Source organism: Erythrolamprus reginae, chromosome 9 (genome assembly GCF_031021105.1).
Source record: "Erythrolamprus reginae isolate rEryReg1 chromosome 9, rEryReg1.hap1, whole genome shotgun sequence".
Taxonomy (NCBI): Eukaryota; Metazoa; Chordata; class Lepidosauria; order Squamata; family Dipsadidae; genus Erythrolamprus; species Erythrolamprus reginae.
The window spans coordinates 24,962,793-24,978,078 of NC_091958.1; the positions used below are offsets into that span (position 1 = coordinate 24,962,793).

A 15,286-nucleotide genomic window follows, 5' to 3' on the forward strand; every position below is an offset into this window, starting at 1 on the left:
TTACAGTTCAATCGCTTTTAATGCTGAACAGAGCATTGGTTTGATCATTTTGATTTTTAAAAAACAATGTTTCCACACTGAATGCTAAAAAAGGAAACAAATCCAATTATATCCACCAGGTGCATTATTAGAAGGGCTGTGAGACACTAAAATGAGTCCAAAGGATGAAAATTTCAGCATTAAAAATTCACACAAAATTAGTAAGCCTTCGACTTACGACCACAATTGACCCCAACATTTCTTCCTAAGGAGATAGTTGTAAAGTGAGTTTTGCCTCATTTTATGACCCTTTTTGTCATAATTGTTTAAGTGAATTCCTGCAGCTGTTAAGTTAGTAATCTGGTTGTTAAGTGAATCTGGTTTCCCCACCAACTTGGCTTGTCAGAAGATCGCAAAAGGTGATCATGTGATCCCGGGACGTTGCAACCTTCATAAATATGAGTCAGTTGCCCAGCATCCGAATTTTGTTCCCGTGATCGTAGGGATCCTGCAATAGTCACAAGTGTGAAACACGGGTCATAAGCCACTTTCTTCAGTGGCGTTGTAACCTTGAATGGTCACTAAACGAATGTAAGTCAAGGTTACCTGTAGTAGCTGGGTAAAATAAGTCTAGGCTGTTCGGCTCTAAGCAGAATTATAGGCATTTTTTTTAATGCCACATTGCCATATTTTCATGCTCTTCCCTTTCACATTCTTTCCATGATTTGATCGGAAACAAGAATATATTTGGAATATTAGCAGCTCATTATAAACAATCTCTGGTAGGCAGCCAGGAGATTGATATTGTTGCCCGTTCATCGCTGTGCATTAAAACAAATGTAAAACTCTAACTAAAAAGAACAGTGAAATATTAGTGAAATATCACTAAAATGAATATGATTCTAGAAGTTAACAGTCATTTACAATGAGATTTTAAAACAGAAGCCGTGCTTCAGAAAGTTTCCGCCTATATATTTTTTTTAAAAAAATGGTAGCATTATAATATTACATACTCCTGGGTTTATTTTCATGTAAAAGAGATGAGGTTTTGATCATTGTCAAATTATAACTGTTAGTATTTGATTTAGCATCACAGCATTATAGTGCTAATAGGTTCAACGTTGCTCTGTGTTTTATCACTAATTAAAAGACTAAGAAGCAAGCATTTAAGGATAGTAACTATAAAGATTAAAGTGAACATGTGCACAATTTCCCTGCGCAACTATTTAAAAAAACAACAACAATCAAATCATTGTCAGGCAGACCAAGCTTTTTTTGTTTTGAGCCCAAAAATAATAATAATCAAATTTCTACTTTTTAAAAAAATGGAATTTGAATAAAATGTGAATATACAAAATACCTGAGACTCGACATTCAAGGAAATGTGCTGACAAAATGTTTAGAACAGTGTTCTTCAATCTTGGTAACTTTTAAAGGTTTGGAGTTCAACTTCAAACCTCTTAAAAATTGCTGAAAAATGCTGGTATAGAAGCATCCTCTTTAATAACTCAAAGAGATTGAAAATGCCAGCGTAGAAAATTCTGTTAGTGTAAATAATGCAGGGTGGGAATCAAATGACCTATAAGGTCCCTTCCAACTCTGTTAATGTTAAAGATCTATCAAATGTTACCCAGGGATGGGTCAGACTTGAACTCTCAACTCCGGTAATTATGTTTTATGAATGAATGATTCATCTTTAACAGTCTTCCCTGCTTTAGAAGCATCAGCTGGGATTTTCAATGTAAACATCCAAGGCAGGTTGACCAACTTTAAGACTGGTGGATTTCAACTCTACAAGGCTGGGAAATTCCTAGAAGTTGGTCCACTGAGTCTTGGACATCCCTGATTTAAGTCCTTCAACAGCAAATAGACAAAACTCATTAGAACCTGTAGACCAAGGTCTCCTTAAAATGGTTCCCCTGAGGTATTTCTGGGGGGTCTCTAGTAATGTAACAAATCTACTTAGGAAACAGAGAACATCTCATCAATAGCTTGGCTGCCTGATATCTGGACATCCCTGATTTACGTCCTTCAACAGCAAATAGACAAAACTCGTGTCAATCAAGAACCTGTTGACCAAGGTCTCCTTGAAATGGTTCCCCTGAGGTATTTCTGGGTGGGGGGGTCTCTAGTAATGTAACAAATCTATTTATGAAACAGAGAACATCTCGTCAATTGCTTGGCTGCCTGATATCTGGAGGATCATCAATTTCCCAACGTTCACAGAGATGATCTGCAGTTGACTGAATCAAACACATACAAAGATCACAAATGGATTCTCACAAGTTGAAAATGAAAATATATCTGGACTATTCTTAAAATGGTCTCCACAGTTACTCAGAAGGGTCTCTTCGGAGAGGCCCAGGAGAACATCAAAGTTAAACCTGCCATGTGATCACAACAGGAGGAAAGAATGAGAGGACTAGAAGGGACTTTGGAGGTCTTTCGGTCAAACTAGGCCAGTGCTTCTCAAATAGTGGGGTGCCCCCCCTGGGGGGGGGAACAGAGCGATGCTCAGGAGGGCGTGTGTAATCAATGATGGGCTACCAGTGAATGGCATGGTTTATGCAGGACGCCCTGCATTTTCTTTCAACATCTTTCAGTGCAAATTTGGGGCTCTGGGGTGGAGCTCCATTTTCACTACCCCACTGCGTTCCCCCCCATCCGGTCAGTAGCCCACCCTTGTGTGTGACTCTGGGGAACATGCGTGGTCCCTCTTGATTGATTTCCCCAGACAGGGACCCTTTTCCCAGCTGCACGCTGCTCCGAGCCAAGAAGAGGAGGCGGCCAGGTGGGGTGGGGCAGCTGCGTGGGTTCTGGTTCTTGGCGGGCGCTGCGGTAGCCATAAACAATGTGGCAAACTTGCTGTTGGGCAAGGTGCATAACATCCTCTACAGCTGGGCGAAAGCTTGTAATGGCATCCTAAAGCCTCCTTCCACACACTTTGCTGAGAGTGCCCAGCAGAAACGGCGCTTATGGGCCATGCCAGCGACCCCAAACCATCGGCTTGATTAAACTGGCCTGGCCCCGTGTCAAAAAGGGCCAAAAGAATGTTGCCTTACTGCCTTCTGAATCAATAAGCTTGCACAGCAACTGATACGCTTGCTAGCGTATCGGTTGCTGCATAACCATGGTAGCCTCTGCCTGCCTAACCGAAAACAGGCTCCGCTGAGTTCAGTGTGACTTACTCCCAGGTAAGTGGGTAGAGCCGCCTTCCCCAGCCAATAGTTTGCTTGCAGCTTATAATAAGTCAAATAATAAATATTAACACAAAACTTCTGTTGGGGCCCAGATCGGAGAGTTGGGGGAGGAATGTTTACTTCTTCCTGGGAGGGGGGAGGCATAACAGAAAATAATTGAGAAGCACTGAACTAGTCCAAGACTCGGAGACCGCATATCATCCAGGACAAGTGACTGTCTAATTTTTTCTTCAATGATGGAGCACCCACAACTTCAGAAAGCAAGCTGTGCGCTACTGTTAATCGTTCTCACTGTCAGGAAATTCCTCCTCATTTCCAGGTTGGGTGTCCCTCCGAATAGGACCCACTCCTCCTTATTCTCCTGTGCTATGGATCTCCTGGATCCAGTTAGAAAGCCCTCTGCTATTCCAGACCATGTTGGCAAATCCTTCTTGAACTTCCAGTCTGACTTCAGGATTTGGGGCTTGATTCTTGTTGGGAAACCGTCGCAGCAAGAAACCATCGTCGATCAGGGACTGAATAAGATGCGCAAGAAAGACCAGCGGGAGGATCAATCACAGAGACACAAAGCTAGCAGTCTTCCCCCAAAAGAACCCCCCCATTTCACATGTCACTTTGGTGGATACCCAAAATTTCTTCGGCTAAGCTGATCAGGCCATTTTCTTCCAGGGCAGCCACCAGGCGCCGAACAGTGGCCTTGCTGCCTTCTGAATCAATATACCTGCGCAGCAACTGATAGGCTTGTTCGTACAGCCCTTCGCGTTCGTATTCAATGGCCAGGTTGTCGATGAAGGGGTCCCGAAGAGCTCGGCATTTGGTCTGCAGGCAGAGGGACCGGCCCACCTGCTTCCATTTCTTGGACACCAGTTTGGAGAACTTCTGATGGTCGTTGAGGGTGATTTTTCGGTTCACTGCAAAAGGGAGCCAGAAAATAACATTATTTTGAACATCTTGCACGCGTCTGGTTGACAAAAGGTAATGTTCAGGCTACAGTTTTCGGTACGTTGCCTCTCCCAGTTCTTCCCCCAAGCTGCACAGATAGTTGCTGTCTTTTTTTGTGACCCTTTGAAGCTGGCGGGGGTTGCTGCTCCTGCCGCTACCAGTGCGCAGTGCACAGCTTTGGGTGATGGGCGGGCGGGTGCGAAAGCCCCTGTGAGATCTTGCGTCTGCACATGCTCAGAAAACAAAATCTCATGAGATGCGCAAGAGAGATTTTGGTGATTTTCTTTTTCTTCTACGCATGCGCAGAAGCAAAAAAATCACCAAATTTTCACAGCGCCTGTCGTCCCCTCTGAGATTTTGCTTCCTGGGCATGTGCAGAAGAAAGATCTTTCTGGGGAACATTTGTGCCTCCCCCAGATACCCGAAGCTGCACGCACAGCTCAAATTTTGCTACCGGTACATCGTCCTTATCTGAATCGGCAGCAACCCAATGATGGTTTGAAATTAGAAAGGCCCAGAAAAATGATCATTTTTTGCGCATTTATTTATTTATTTATTGATTGATTGATTGATTGATTGATTGTTTGACTTGATTTTTATGCCGCCCTTCTCCTTAGACTCGTGGCAGCTTACAACATGTTAGCAATAGCACTTTTTAACAGAGCCAGCCGGTCCTCATTATACCCACTTCGGAAGGATGGAAGGCTATGTCAACCTTGAGCCGGCGATGAGATTTGAACTGCTGACCTGCAGATCTACAGTCAGCTTCAGTGGCCTGCAGTACAGCACTCTACCTGCTGTGCCACCCCGGCTCTTTATGACCATTGTAGCATCCTGTAACCTTTCTTCATATATCCAAGCCCCCTAATCCTCTTTGTTGCTCTTCTCTGCACTCATTCGCCCTGGAATACATTTCTAAAAGCTCTCTGGGAGGGAACAGTGCACATTCTTGGAGGGTGTTTCAAGGGTTCAAGGGCTGCCTGCCACCCACAAGCTGAATTTTTGGCAAAAGTACTCAGGAGAAGGTTTTGCTCACCACAAACGTTTATACTGTGCAAAGAAACTGTTTTCAGTGCGTCCTCTAGTGGAGGCTTGAAGAAATACACCTTTATATAATAACAATAATAATATTATTAAATTACTATTGTTATTGTTATTGATTGTTTCGTTTTGTTGTTGTTGATATTATTATGTCAATACAACACAGCAAACGAGATAACTATGCTGGATTTCGTATTTCATCAACATCCTAGGTGCTTGGGAAGCGCCCGACTGGTGATGAAATACGAAATCCAGCATAGTGATCTCGTTTGCTGTATTGTGTTGACATAACAACAACAACAACCAATAATAATAACAATAGCAATAATAATAATAATAATTATTATTATTATTATTATTTATTAGATTTGTATGCCGCCTCTGTCCAAGAACTTAAGGCTTAAAATTTAAAGCTTTTACTATCGTTGGTGGAGCAGTGGTTGGAATGCAGTGCTTCAGGCTACTTCCACTCACTGCCAGCAGTTCAATTCCCACTGTTCAAAGTTGACCCAGCCTTTCAGTCCTTCCGAGGTCGGTAAAATGAGGGCCCGGATTGTTGATGACTTCGTAAACCATTTAGAGAGGGCTGCAAAGCACTTTAAAGTGGCATATGAGTGCTATTGTTATTGTAGTTCTCCACCTTACAATCTTAATGGAGTTTTCAACCAAAATGTCATAAAACGCAGTTATGTTACTGTGGGACCCAACAAACGCTCACAAATGCTATCCAGTTGTGCAGTTGTGCCCAAAATCTCCACCCAGCATTTTTGCCCCAAGCCCTTGCCTGACTCACTCACCAAATCTCTGGTTCTGGAAAAAGAAGGTATCTTCTTCAACTGAAGACTTTGAAATCTCTGGAGGGACGAAGGCCGGAGGGGAGGAATTTAAAGTCGGAAGGGAAGAATCTGAAGGGAGCTGACATTTCAGGGACCGAGGGGAGCTTTCTTGAAAACTCAGGCTCCCGAGAGAGGTTTCCAGCTCTGCTATTTCTTCATCTCTGAGATGATCCGGCTTCAAAAAAGAAAGACAGCGAGAGAGACGGCAGGGGGAAAAGTTTCTGTAAATTATATTTTTTCTTTTAATAATAATAATAATAATAATAATAATAATAATAATAATAATAATAATAAATAATAATAATAAATAATAATAATAATTTATTAGACTTGTATGCCGCCCCTCCAAAGACTCGGAGCGGCTCACAAAATACAAAGAACAAACCTAATATTAAAAACAATTATAAAAACCCATTATAAAACATATCATCCAATTAAACCATACATAAAATGAAACAGCTAAGGGTCAGTTATGTCCCCCAAGCCTGGCGGCATAGGTGGGTTTTCAATAATTTTCTGCATGCATTAGTTAGCATTTTTCTAATCAGAGTGACAGAGTTCGAAGGGATCTTAGAGGTCTTCTAGTCCAACTCCCTGCTCAAGTAGAAGACCTTATGCTAGTGATAGCAAACCTATGGCACACATGCCACAGGTGGCCATATTGGAGGGCAGGTGAGGCATTGCGCTAAGTCAGCTCTAGTGCGCATGTGTATGCTGGCCAGCTGATTTTTGGCCTTGGGGGAGGTCGTTTTCACCCTCCGGAGGCTTCAGGGAAGCTTCCCTGGAGCCCCAGAATATGAAAAACCACCCAACGGGCAAACCGGAAGTTCAGGAAAATTGACTTCCTGTTTGCCCACTGTGCTGTTTTTTGCCCTCCGATATGACTCCGCCCGTGCCATAGGTTCACCATCACTGCTACAGATGATAGGCTCAAGATCCAAATGGATCTTGACAGACTTGAACACTGGGTCCTATCTAACAAAATGAATTTCAATGTAGAGAAAAGTAAAGTCTTAGGCAAGAAAAACCAAAAGGACACATATAGACTGGATGAAACCAGGCTTAACAGCAGTAACTCTGAGAAAGGTCTTGGAGTTTTAGTGGACAACCAGCTAAATATGAGCCAGCAGTGTGCAGCAGCAGCCAAAAAAAAAGCCAACACAATCCTAAATTGCATTAACAGAGAGCTAGAATCAAGATCAAGGGAAGTACTAATACCACTCTATAAAGCCTTAGTAAGACCACACCTAAAATACTGCATCCAGGTTTGGTCACCATACTATAAAAAGATTATGACACTCTAGAAATGTTAAGAGCAACTGTTAGCATACTGTACGTAACCTGGTTGCCATACAGTAGCTACCAATGTCAGTTTGTACAATGCAAAGACTGTGCCTTTAAGAAACATTTGCTGGTTGGTCATAAGAGGGAGCCAACACCATTCCTCTTGGGGGGAGTTCTTCGTTAGAGATTTATTTGCTGTGTGCTATACAGTGGTACCGCATGATACGAACCCCTCGTCTTACGAACAACCCGAGATACGAACTCGGGGTTCAGAAATTTTTTGCCTCTTCTTATGAACTTTTTCCTTTTTACGAACCCACCGCCGCCACCGCCAAGAAGCCCCGCTGCCTGGCTGTCGCTTTTTGAAACAGCCGGGGGGCTTCTCAGCGTCCTCCTGAACCCGAACGCCAAACCTGAACTTCCGGGTTCGGCGTTCGGGAGGCCACCGAGAAGCCCCCCGGCTGTTTCAAAAGACGACAGCCGGGCGGCGGGGCTTCTCGGAGGCCTCCCGAACGCCGAACCCGGAAGTTCGGGTTTGGCGTTTGGGTTCAGGAGGACGCTGGGAAGCCCCCCGGCTGTTTTAAAAGGTGACAGCCGGGCGGCGGCGGTTTTTTGCGGGGGGGGGGTTTGTTGCACGGATTAATTGACCTTACATTGTTTCCTATGGAAACATAGGAAACAATGTTTCATCTTACAAACTTTTTGTCTTACGAACCTCCCCCGGGAACCAATTAGGTTCGTAAGACGAGGTATTACTGTATTTTTGCTTTGTGCGTGGTTTGTAAACCATTAGTAGTATTATATCTGTATTGCTCATTTTGTCTATTTGTAAATAAGAATATTATTATATATTGATACTAAGTCTGATTCATTGTCTGACTGGCCCACATTCCTACATACACTCAGTTTTAAAGTGTGTTGAAGGTTTAGTACCTAGACATACTAACAGCAACCAAGATGATTAGGGATTGGAGGCTAAAACAATCAATGAATGGTTTGCAGGAACTATGCCTGGCTAGTCTAGAAGAGAAGGACCAGGGGACCTTCCAATGTTTGAGGGGCTGCCACAGAGAGGAAGAAAGGGGTCAAGCTATTCTCCAAGGCACAGACAAGGAATAATGGATGGAAACAGATCAAAGAGAGATTCAACCTGGAAATAAGGAGAAATTTTCTGACAATTAGGAACAATCAACCCATGGAACAGAAGTTGCCTATGAAAGTTGTGGGAGCTTCATCACTGGAGGCTTTCAAGAAGGCAATGGGACCTTTGTTTACGTGGACATTTTAGTGGCTGAAGCAACAACAAGCCACCCATTTCAAAGCCTGACACTCACCTTCTGCTGAGAGATGCTTTCCAGGCAACGTTCTTCTTCCCGGATGATGGAGTCCAACTTTTCAGCTCCAGCTTTCAGCTCCGTCTTGAGGGGTTCTAGGCTGGGCAAGGACAAGACCACCTTGAGATGCTTCTGTAGAGCTTCTTGAAGTTCTCCTCGCTGGTAGCTTTGCAGGAACTTCCTGCAGTTCTCTTGCTTGTAGAATTTGAGCTGGATGATCAAATTGGGGTCACTACAATGGACCTTCAGAATATCCAGCCCGCTAAAGCCCCCTATGGAATCTGTGGAGGGAAGAAGGGAAGGATGGAAGTGGAGTCAGATGGGTTTATTGCTGGGTTGCTGCAGCAGAAGATCTAAGATCCTGTGTCTTTCAAACTTGGGAATATTAAGAGGTGTGGACTTCCAGAAGACCAGGTGGGGAATTCCAGGATTTGAAGCCCATGCCTTTAAAAGTCACCATGTTTGAAAAATGCTGCTACAGGCAGTGGTTATTCTTAAGGAGTGTGCAGAGCGACTTCTGGGTTATCAAGAATGAACATACACAAAAGAAACGTGGAATTGCAGCAGATATCCAGGCGATAGGAGTAATTATTCAGTCATAAAAGATAAGTAAAGTGTATAAAATAGTGTTTACTTTAGAAATAGCACAGTCAAGTTAAATAGTCAATATCTTTCAATACGATAATATTACAAGCCCGTCTTTGTCTTACATATGAAACATACATTACAGCTCATAAATACATCAAACTATCATTGAGCTTACTACAAAAGTCACAGTGAATCTGCAGAAATGAACAGGGAGAGCAGAGAGAGAATCATGCTTTCTGGCTCCCTCTTATGGTAATTTGCAACACTACCTCTTAAAGCTATAGTACTTCAATACAAACAAGCATTCATTGTTAGCTTGTTTATATATTGCCAACCCAACTGTTTTGTGCAGAGTACTAACAGTTATGTCCTTGAATAAGTTCTTTCTGGAGGAGGAACTTGTGGGACGTCAGCTAGGGACACCTCTAAGCAGGAAGAAGAGGAGGAGGGGGGGGAGGAGAAGAAGAAAAAGAAGGAGGAGGAGAAGAAGGAGAAGGAGAGGAGAAGAACATAAGAGAAAGAAGAACAGAAGAAGAACGTCTTCTTCTTCTACTACTACTACTACTACTACTACTTTTTATTCCTTCTTTTTCTTCTACTTCTTCTTCTTCTCCCTCTTCTCCTCTTCTTCTTACTCCATAATCCCTTGTGAGGTGGAGTCTGGGCAACTGAGTGGAACTGAGTGTTTACTGGCCGGATGCCTTTCCTGTCACCAATATAGAATTACCTTCAGCAGATAAATTCTCATCATGCCCAGAGAGAGAAATATCTACCTAGGATCAAATTCACAGCCTCCTGATTGTGAGGCAAGAGCTCCACCTCTAGGCCACCGCACCATTCATATATTGTTTTTATGTTATAATATTAATTCAGATACCTAACTTTTCTTGCTCTCTTCTTCTGAAGGAAATATACAGTGGTACCTCGACATACGAGTTTAATTCGTTCCAGACCCGAGCTCATAAGTCGATCAACTCGTATCTCGAACAAATGCCTTTAGACTTTGTTTTTCGCGCCCAAGGAGATTCTTGCGCCACCTAGTGGAAGCTCGGCTCGTATCCCGAATTTGAGCTCGGGTGTTGAACAGAAATTTTGCTCGCGTCGCGGCTGGTAACTTGGAATACTCGCATGCGTAGCAGTTCGTATCTAGAGGTACTACTGTATACCTAAATCTAAGTGCTCTTCCTTCCAATGCCATTGTGAGGTTACAAGGTTGTCCTCAGTTTTCCAAACATGATTTACAATAGCAATAGGTAGCTCCCACCCCTAAAACAGGCCCCATTCCTGCCCCAGATTTTTCCTTCGGGGAGGTAAAAGTTCAAAGATAAAGTAGATGGTGACTCATCTGCTCTTAACTTTAGGGCTGTGGTGACTGGAGGATGGAGTGAATCTATCACCATCTAAATTAGTCAGAACAGAAAACAAAAGAAACAGAAGTGTAAATTTAGAAACATAGAAGATTGACAGCGGAAAAAAGACCTCCTGGTCCATCTAGTCGGCCCTCATACTATTTCCTGTATTTTATCATAGGATGGTTATATGTTTATCCCAAGCATGTTTAAATTCAGTTACTGTGGATTTAACAACCACGTCTGCTGGAAATTTGTTCCAAGCATCTACTACTCTTTCAGTCAAATCATATTTTCTCACGTTGTTTCTGATCTTTCCCCCAACTAACCTCAGATTGTGCCCCCTTGTTCTTGTGTTCACTTTCCTATTAAAACACACTTCCTTCCTGAACCTTATTTAACTCTTTAACATATTTAAATGTTTCCTTTCTCAGGAAATCCAAGGCAGGAAATTATTATTAGTGGTGGAAAGCATTTTGAACTTAGAAGAAAAAACAATCGGAGCTGTTTAGCCGAGAACTGGATAACTGATATCCCGCTGATCATAAACAGGTATGGTAGGTGGACCAGGGCTAACGCTCACCTGCTAATGCCAACTTCAAGACTTTGTATACGTGGAGCCTCTGCTGTGGGCTTCTGTAGAGCGTAGGTAGAAAGTCCTTTTCCGAGGTTGCTTGGAGAAAGAGGTAAGCACAGCCCACCCACTCATCTATGTAGGATGTCATCCTGGAAGTCCCCCCTAAAACAGAACACAAATCAGACACCTTAAAACATCCTCACTTTGGAGGGTTGCAGTGTTGACTGAGTAACAGCTGCAGTGGGAGGCGGGAAGGCTTTGGGAGATGGAGGGAAGAGATTGCCAAGGAAATAGATAATGAGTGGGGGGAAAGGCTGCAGAAGAGACCCTCCCTAGTTTGGGTGGGGGAGAATTGTACTTTGGATGCTTGCAAGGCTGATGTCAACCTTGGAGGTAAAAGCAGATAAGAATAACAATAATCAATATGTGATGATGATGATGATTATTATTATTATTATTATTATTATTGATTTGTATGCCGCCCTTCTCCGAAAACTCGGGGCAGCTCACAGAATAAATATAGAAACAAAGCGTACAAGACAAATCTAATACGTACATTAAAAAACTACAACTAAAAATTAACAAAATTGCTATTGCTAATACTTATACAGTATATCGCTTCATAGGGCTTTACAGCCCTTACAAAGACAGACTATTTGCCCCCTCAATCTGGGTCCTCATTTTACTCACCTGGAAAAAATGGAAAGCTGAGTCAATAATAATAATTAATAATAATTAATAAATGATAATAATGATGATAATAATAATAATAATAATAATAATTTATTAGATTTATATGCCGCCCCTTTCCAAGGACTCGGGGCAGCTCACAAAAATACAAATCCAATAAATTATTTTTATTATTATTATTATTAATAATAATAATAATAATAAAATACAATAAACAGTGGTACAAATCTAATATTAGTAAAACTGAAGTTAAAACCCATTAATATTAAAAAACAATACTACACAGTCAACCTTGAGCTGGTCAGGATTGAACTCTTGGTAGTGGACAGAATTGCCTGCAACATTACCTTCTAATCACTATGCCACCACAGGAGGGAGGAAGAAAAGGAAGGAAGGGCAATAGCACTTAAACTTATATACCACTTCACAGTGCTTTACAGCCCTCGCTAAGCAGCTTACAGAGTCAGCCTTTTGGCCCCAACATTTTGGGTCCTTGTTTTACTGACGCGGGTGTTTTAAAAGGTCGCAGCCGGCCTGGGGGGCTTGCCAGCACCCCCCCGAACTCCGAACTTTTGCCGAACTTCCGGGTTCGGGGGGGTGCTGGCATGCCCCCCAGGCCGGCTGCGACCTTTTAAAACACCCGCGCCGCTTCCCATCTGTCTCCTGAAGCCGAACGGCAAAGCCGAACTTCCGCGTTCGGCTTCAGGAGACAGCTGCGAAGCGGCGCGGGTGTTTTAAAAGGTCGCAGCTGGCCTGGGGGGCTTGCCAGCACCCCCCCGAACCCCGAACCCGGGTTCGGGGGGGGTGCTGGGAAGCCCCCCAGGCCGGCTGTCACCTTTTAAAACAGCCAGAAAGCCGTTTTTTTGCGGGGGGGTTTTTGGTTGCACGGATTAATTGACTTTACATTGTTTCCTATGGGAAACAATGTTTCGTCTTACAAACCTTTCGTCTTACGAACCTCCCCCTGGAACCAATTAAGTTCGTATCATGAGGTATTACTGTATTTTAAAAACCCCATTTTCTAAACAAACATACATTCAGACATACCATTCATGAATTGTATATGCCCGGGGGGGATGTCTCAGTTCCCCCATGCCTGACGACAAAGGTGGGTCTTAAGGAGCTTACAAAAGGCAAGGAGAGTAAATAAATAAACAACTTTCAACAAGGAAGGTCATAAAAAACAGGGCAAAATTCTACTGAGCACCTGTCTTGCTTAGCCAGAGAAATGCGGGGCTCCCTCATGGCCGTAAACCGAGGACTCCCCATCCTAGGGACAGCCGGAGGGAGAGAAATCAGACTGAGTACCAAAAGGACCACTTGGAGGTTAACACACTTTATTCCAGAATAACCACCTGGGCCAGACAGGATTTCTTCCCAAAGGTTGCCAAACTTCTGGATTTTGCTCGCATGATCTTGGGGATGCTGCCAAGGTTGTAGCTGTGGAAAGTGGGCATAGCTTACTTTTTTCAGGGGCGTTGTAAGTTTGGAAAGTCACTAAGTGAACTGCTATAAATTGAGCCCCACCTGCGTTACAAAAAAGGGTGGCACAACCTCATGACCAGAGGTGGGCTGCTAAAGTGGAACGGTGATGTGCGGCTAGCAGAATCCAAGTGGCTAGCAGAATCCAGCGCAATTATGCACTGCACCTGGGCAGGTAATGAAATTGTGCATGGACAAACAGGTGCGCCTCTGTGCTCATCCCTATGGCTCTGAGTGCTGGCGGAGTCTGGCGCAATTATGCTACTTGCAGCTGGGCAGGGAGCGAAATTGTGTGCGGACATGCAGGTGCGCCCCTGTTTCGGCACAGTAACCATGGAGTCCTGCGCAATTATGCTACTGCACTGCACCTGGGCAGGGAGCTAAATTGTGCGCGGACACTCAGGTCCGCCATGGGCGCACCTGTGTGTCCGCGCACAATTTTACTCCCTGCCCAGGTGCAGTAGCATAATTGTGCTGGACTCCGCTAGCACTCAGAGCCATGGGGATGAGCACAGAGGCGCACCTGTGTGTCCGTGCACGATTTCATTACCTGCCCAGGTGTAGTGCATAATTCCGCTGGACTTCCCTAACACTCAGAGCCAGGTGGGCAAGCACAGGTTCCACCTTAGCAACCCACCTCTAGTGATGACTCAAAATGCATAAGGCTGTGAGACAATCTGACATTGACATTCACGTAGTCCTCAACTTATGACCACAATTTCCGTCCTTAAGCGAAGCAAATGTTAGATGAATCTGATTTTGGGGAGCTTTCCCCCCCCCCTTTGTCCAGATCTAATAAATAAATAATAAATAATAAATTAAATGAAGGTGACTCACCCCACGAGCCTCTCTCGGCCCCTCCCTCCCTCTTTTCCCGTCCGTGTCACCTTTGCCCTCCCCCCAAAAAGGGAAGAGAGCAATCCTCCTTTTGCGGTCCCTCCCCGCACTTAGAACCGTGGCCCACTTTCCCTTTCCTCTGGAGCGGAAATCCCGGGGGAAAGCGAAAGTACTTTTCCCCAACCCGACACGTGGGGATCGGCGCCCCCCACCAGCCCCGCTCCTATCCGAGCCTCCCCCCACCCCAGGAGGCGACAGCTGGAAACAGCTGGAAGGAGGGGGCGTAAAGAGAATCCTCGCCTCCGCCTCCTCAGCGGGGGAAGCCGCGGGTGGGGTCGCGAACCTGGGGAGGGAGTGGGGGAACGAAGGGCGAAAGGGGGGATCCGGATTGATGGTGGGGATCCTCCGACTCCGGATCCCCCTCTTTTTCCTCCATTTGCGAAGTTATCAAAAGTTCAGGAAAGGGCGTGTCGGCCGCATTCCCACGACACGCGGAACCCGGGTGTCGATCCGTGCACGCGTGTACATACACACATACACGGAGACTGCGCTCGTCCCGCAACCTCGACTGGGTTTCCCACGGGAGCTTGCGCGCGGAAGCCCCCGGAGGAGGTCGACGGACCGGGGCCGCGAGTTCGAATCCCCAGCCGGGCTTTGCCGCCGATCCCCCCCGATCGGGGCTCCAGGGCGAATCTGAGCCAAACCCTTCCCGGCCCCCGCTCTTGGTCACCCCGATATGCCTACCCGCTTCCACGGGCGCTCCCCTTGGCCGAGCCCCGGCGGCCGCCTTCCGCCTTGGCGCGTCAGCAGCTCCGGGCGGGAGAAACCTGTCGGGCTCGTGCGCGTCTCCCCGCGATAGGATCGGGCGCGCCGCTTCCACGCGGATAGGATCGGGCGCGGCTTCCGGGTGGGCTACGGAGCCGGGGAGCGGGCCGCGGGAGGCTTTTTTCCCGCCACCGGCCGGGGCGAAGAAGCGGCCCATTCAGAAAAGTTCGGAAGTTACTTTGTAGCGCCTCGTCGCCGTTGGCCGGAGGGAGCTGTCAATCCGAGCGGATGGCTCGCTTGGATTGGTCGAGCGATGGCGGGAGGCGGAGACAAATCTCTTTCGGGGGACTCCTCAGCCAATCAGAGGAGGAGGGACGTCGTT

General features: G+C 45.3%; 1 protein-coding gene across 1 annotated transcript; it reads right to left on the minus strand.

Moving 5' to 3' along the window:
• TRADD (TNFRSF1A associated via death domain) lies at window positions 1-15,156 on the minus strand. Its single transcript, XM_070760516.1, has 5 exons — window positions 14,884-15,156; window positions 11,137-11,292; window positions 8,617-8,897; window positions 5,960-6,173; window positions 1-4,090 (listed from the first exon to the last, which is right to left on the minus strand). Exons 1-5 carry the CDS (start codon window positions 15,119-15,121, stop codon window positions 3,783-3,785), a joined length of 1,197 nt encoding a protein of 398 aa, XP_070616617.1. The 5' UTR covers window positions 15,122-15,156; the 3' UTR covers window positions 1-3,782.
• Window positions 15,157-15,286: the final 130 nt, after the last annotated feature.

Coding starts and splice junctions, on each gene's coding strand:
- TRADD (XM_070760516.1), bottom strand. CDS start 15,121: ATGGGCCGCTTCTTCGCCCCGGCCGGTGGCGGGAAAAAAGCCTCCCGC. Junction 8,898..11,136: donor CTTGAAGTTGGCATTAGCAG/GTGAGCGTTAGC, acceptor TTCCCTCCACAG/ATTCCATAGGGGGCTTTAGC. Junction 6,174..8,616: donor AAAGCATCTCTCAGCAGAAG/GTGAGTGTCAGG, acceptor TCTTTTTTGAAG/CCGGATCATCTCAGAGATGA.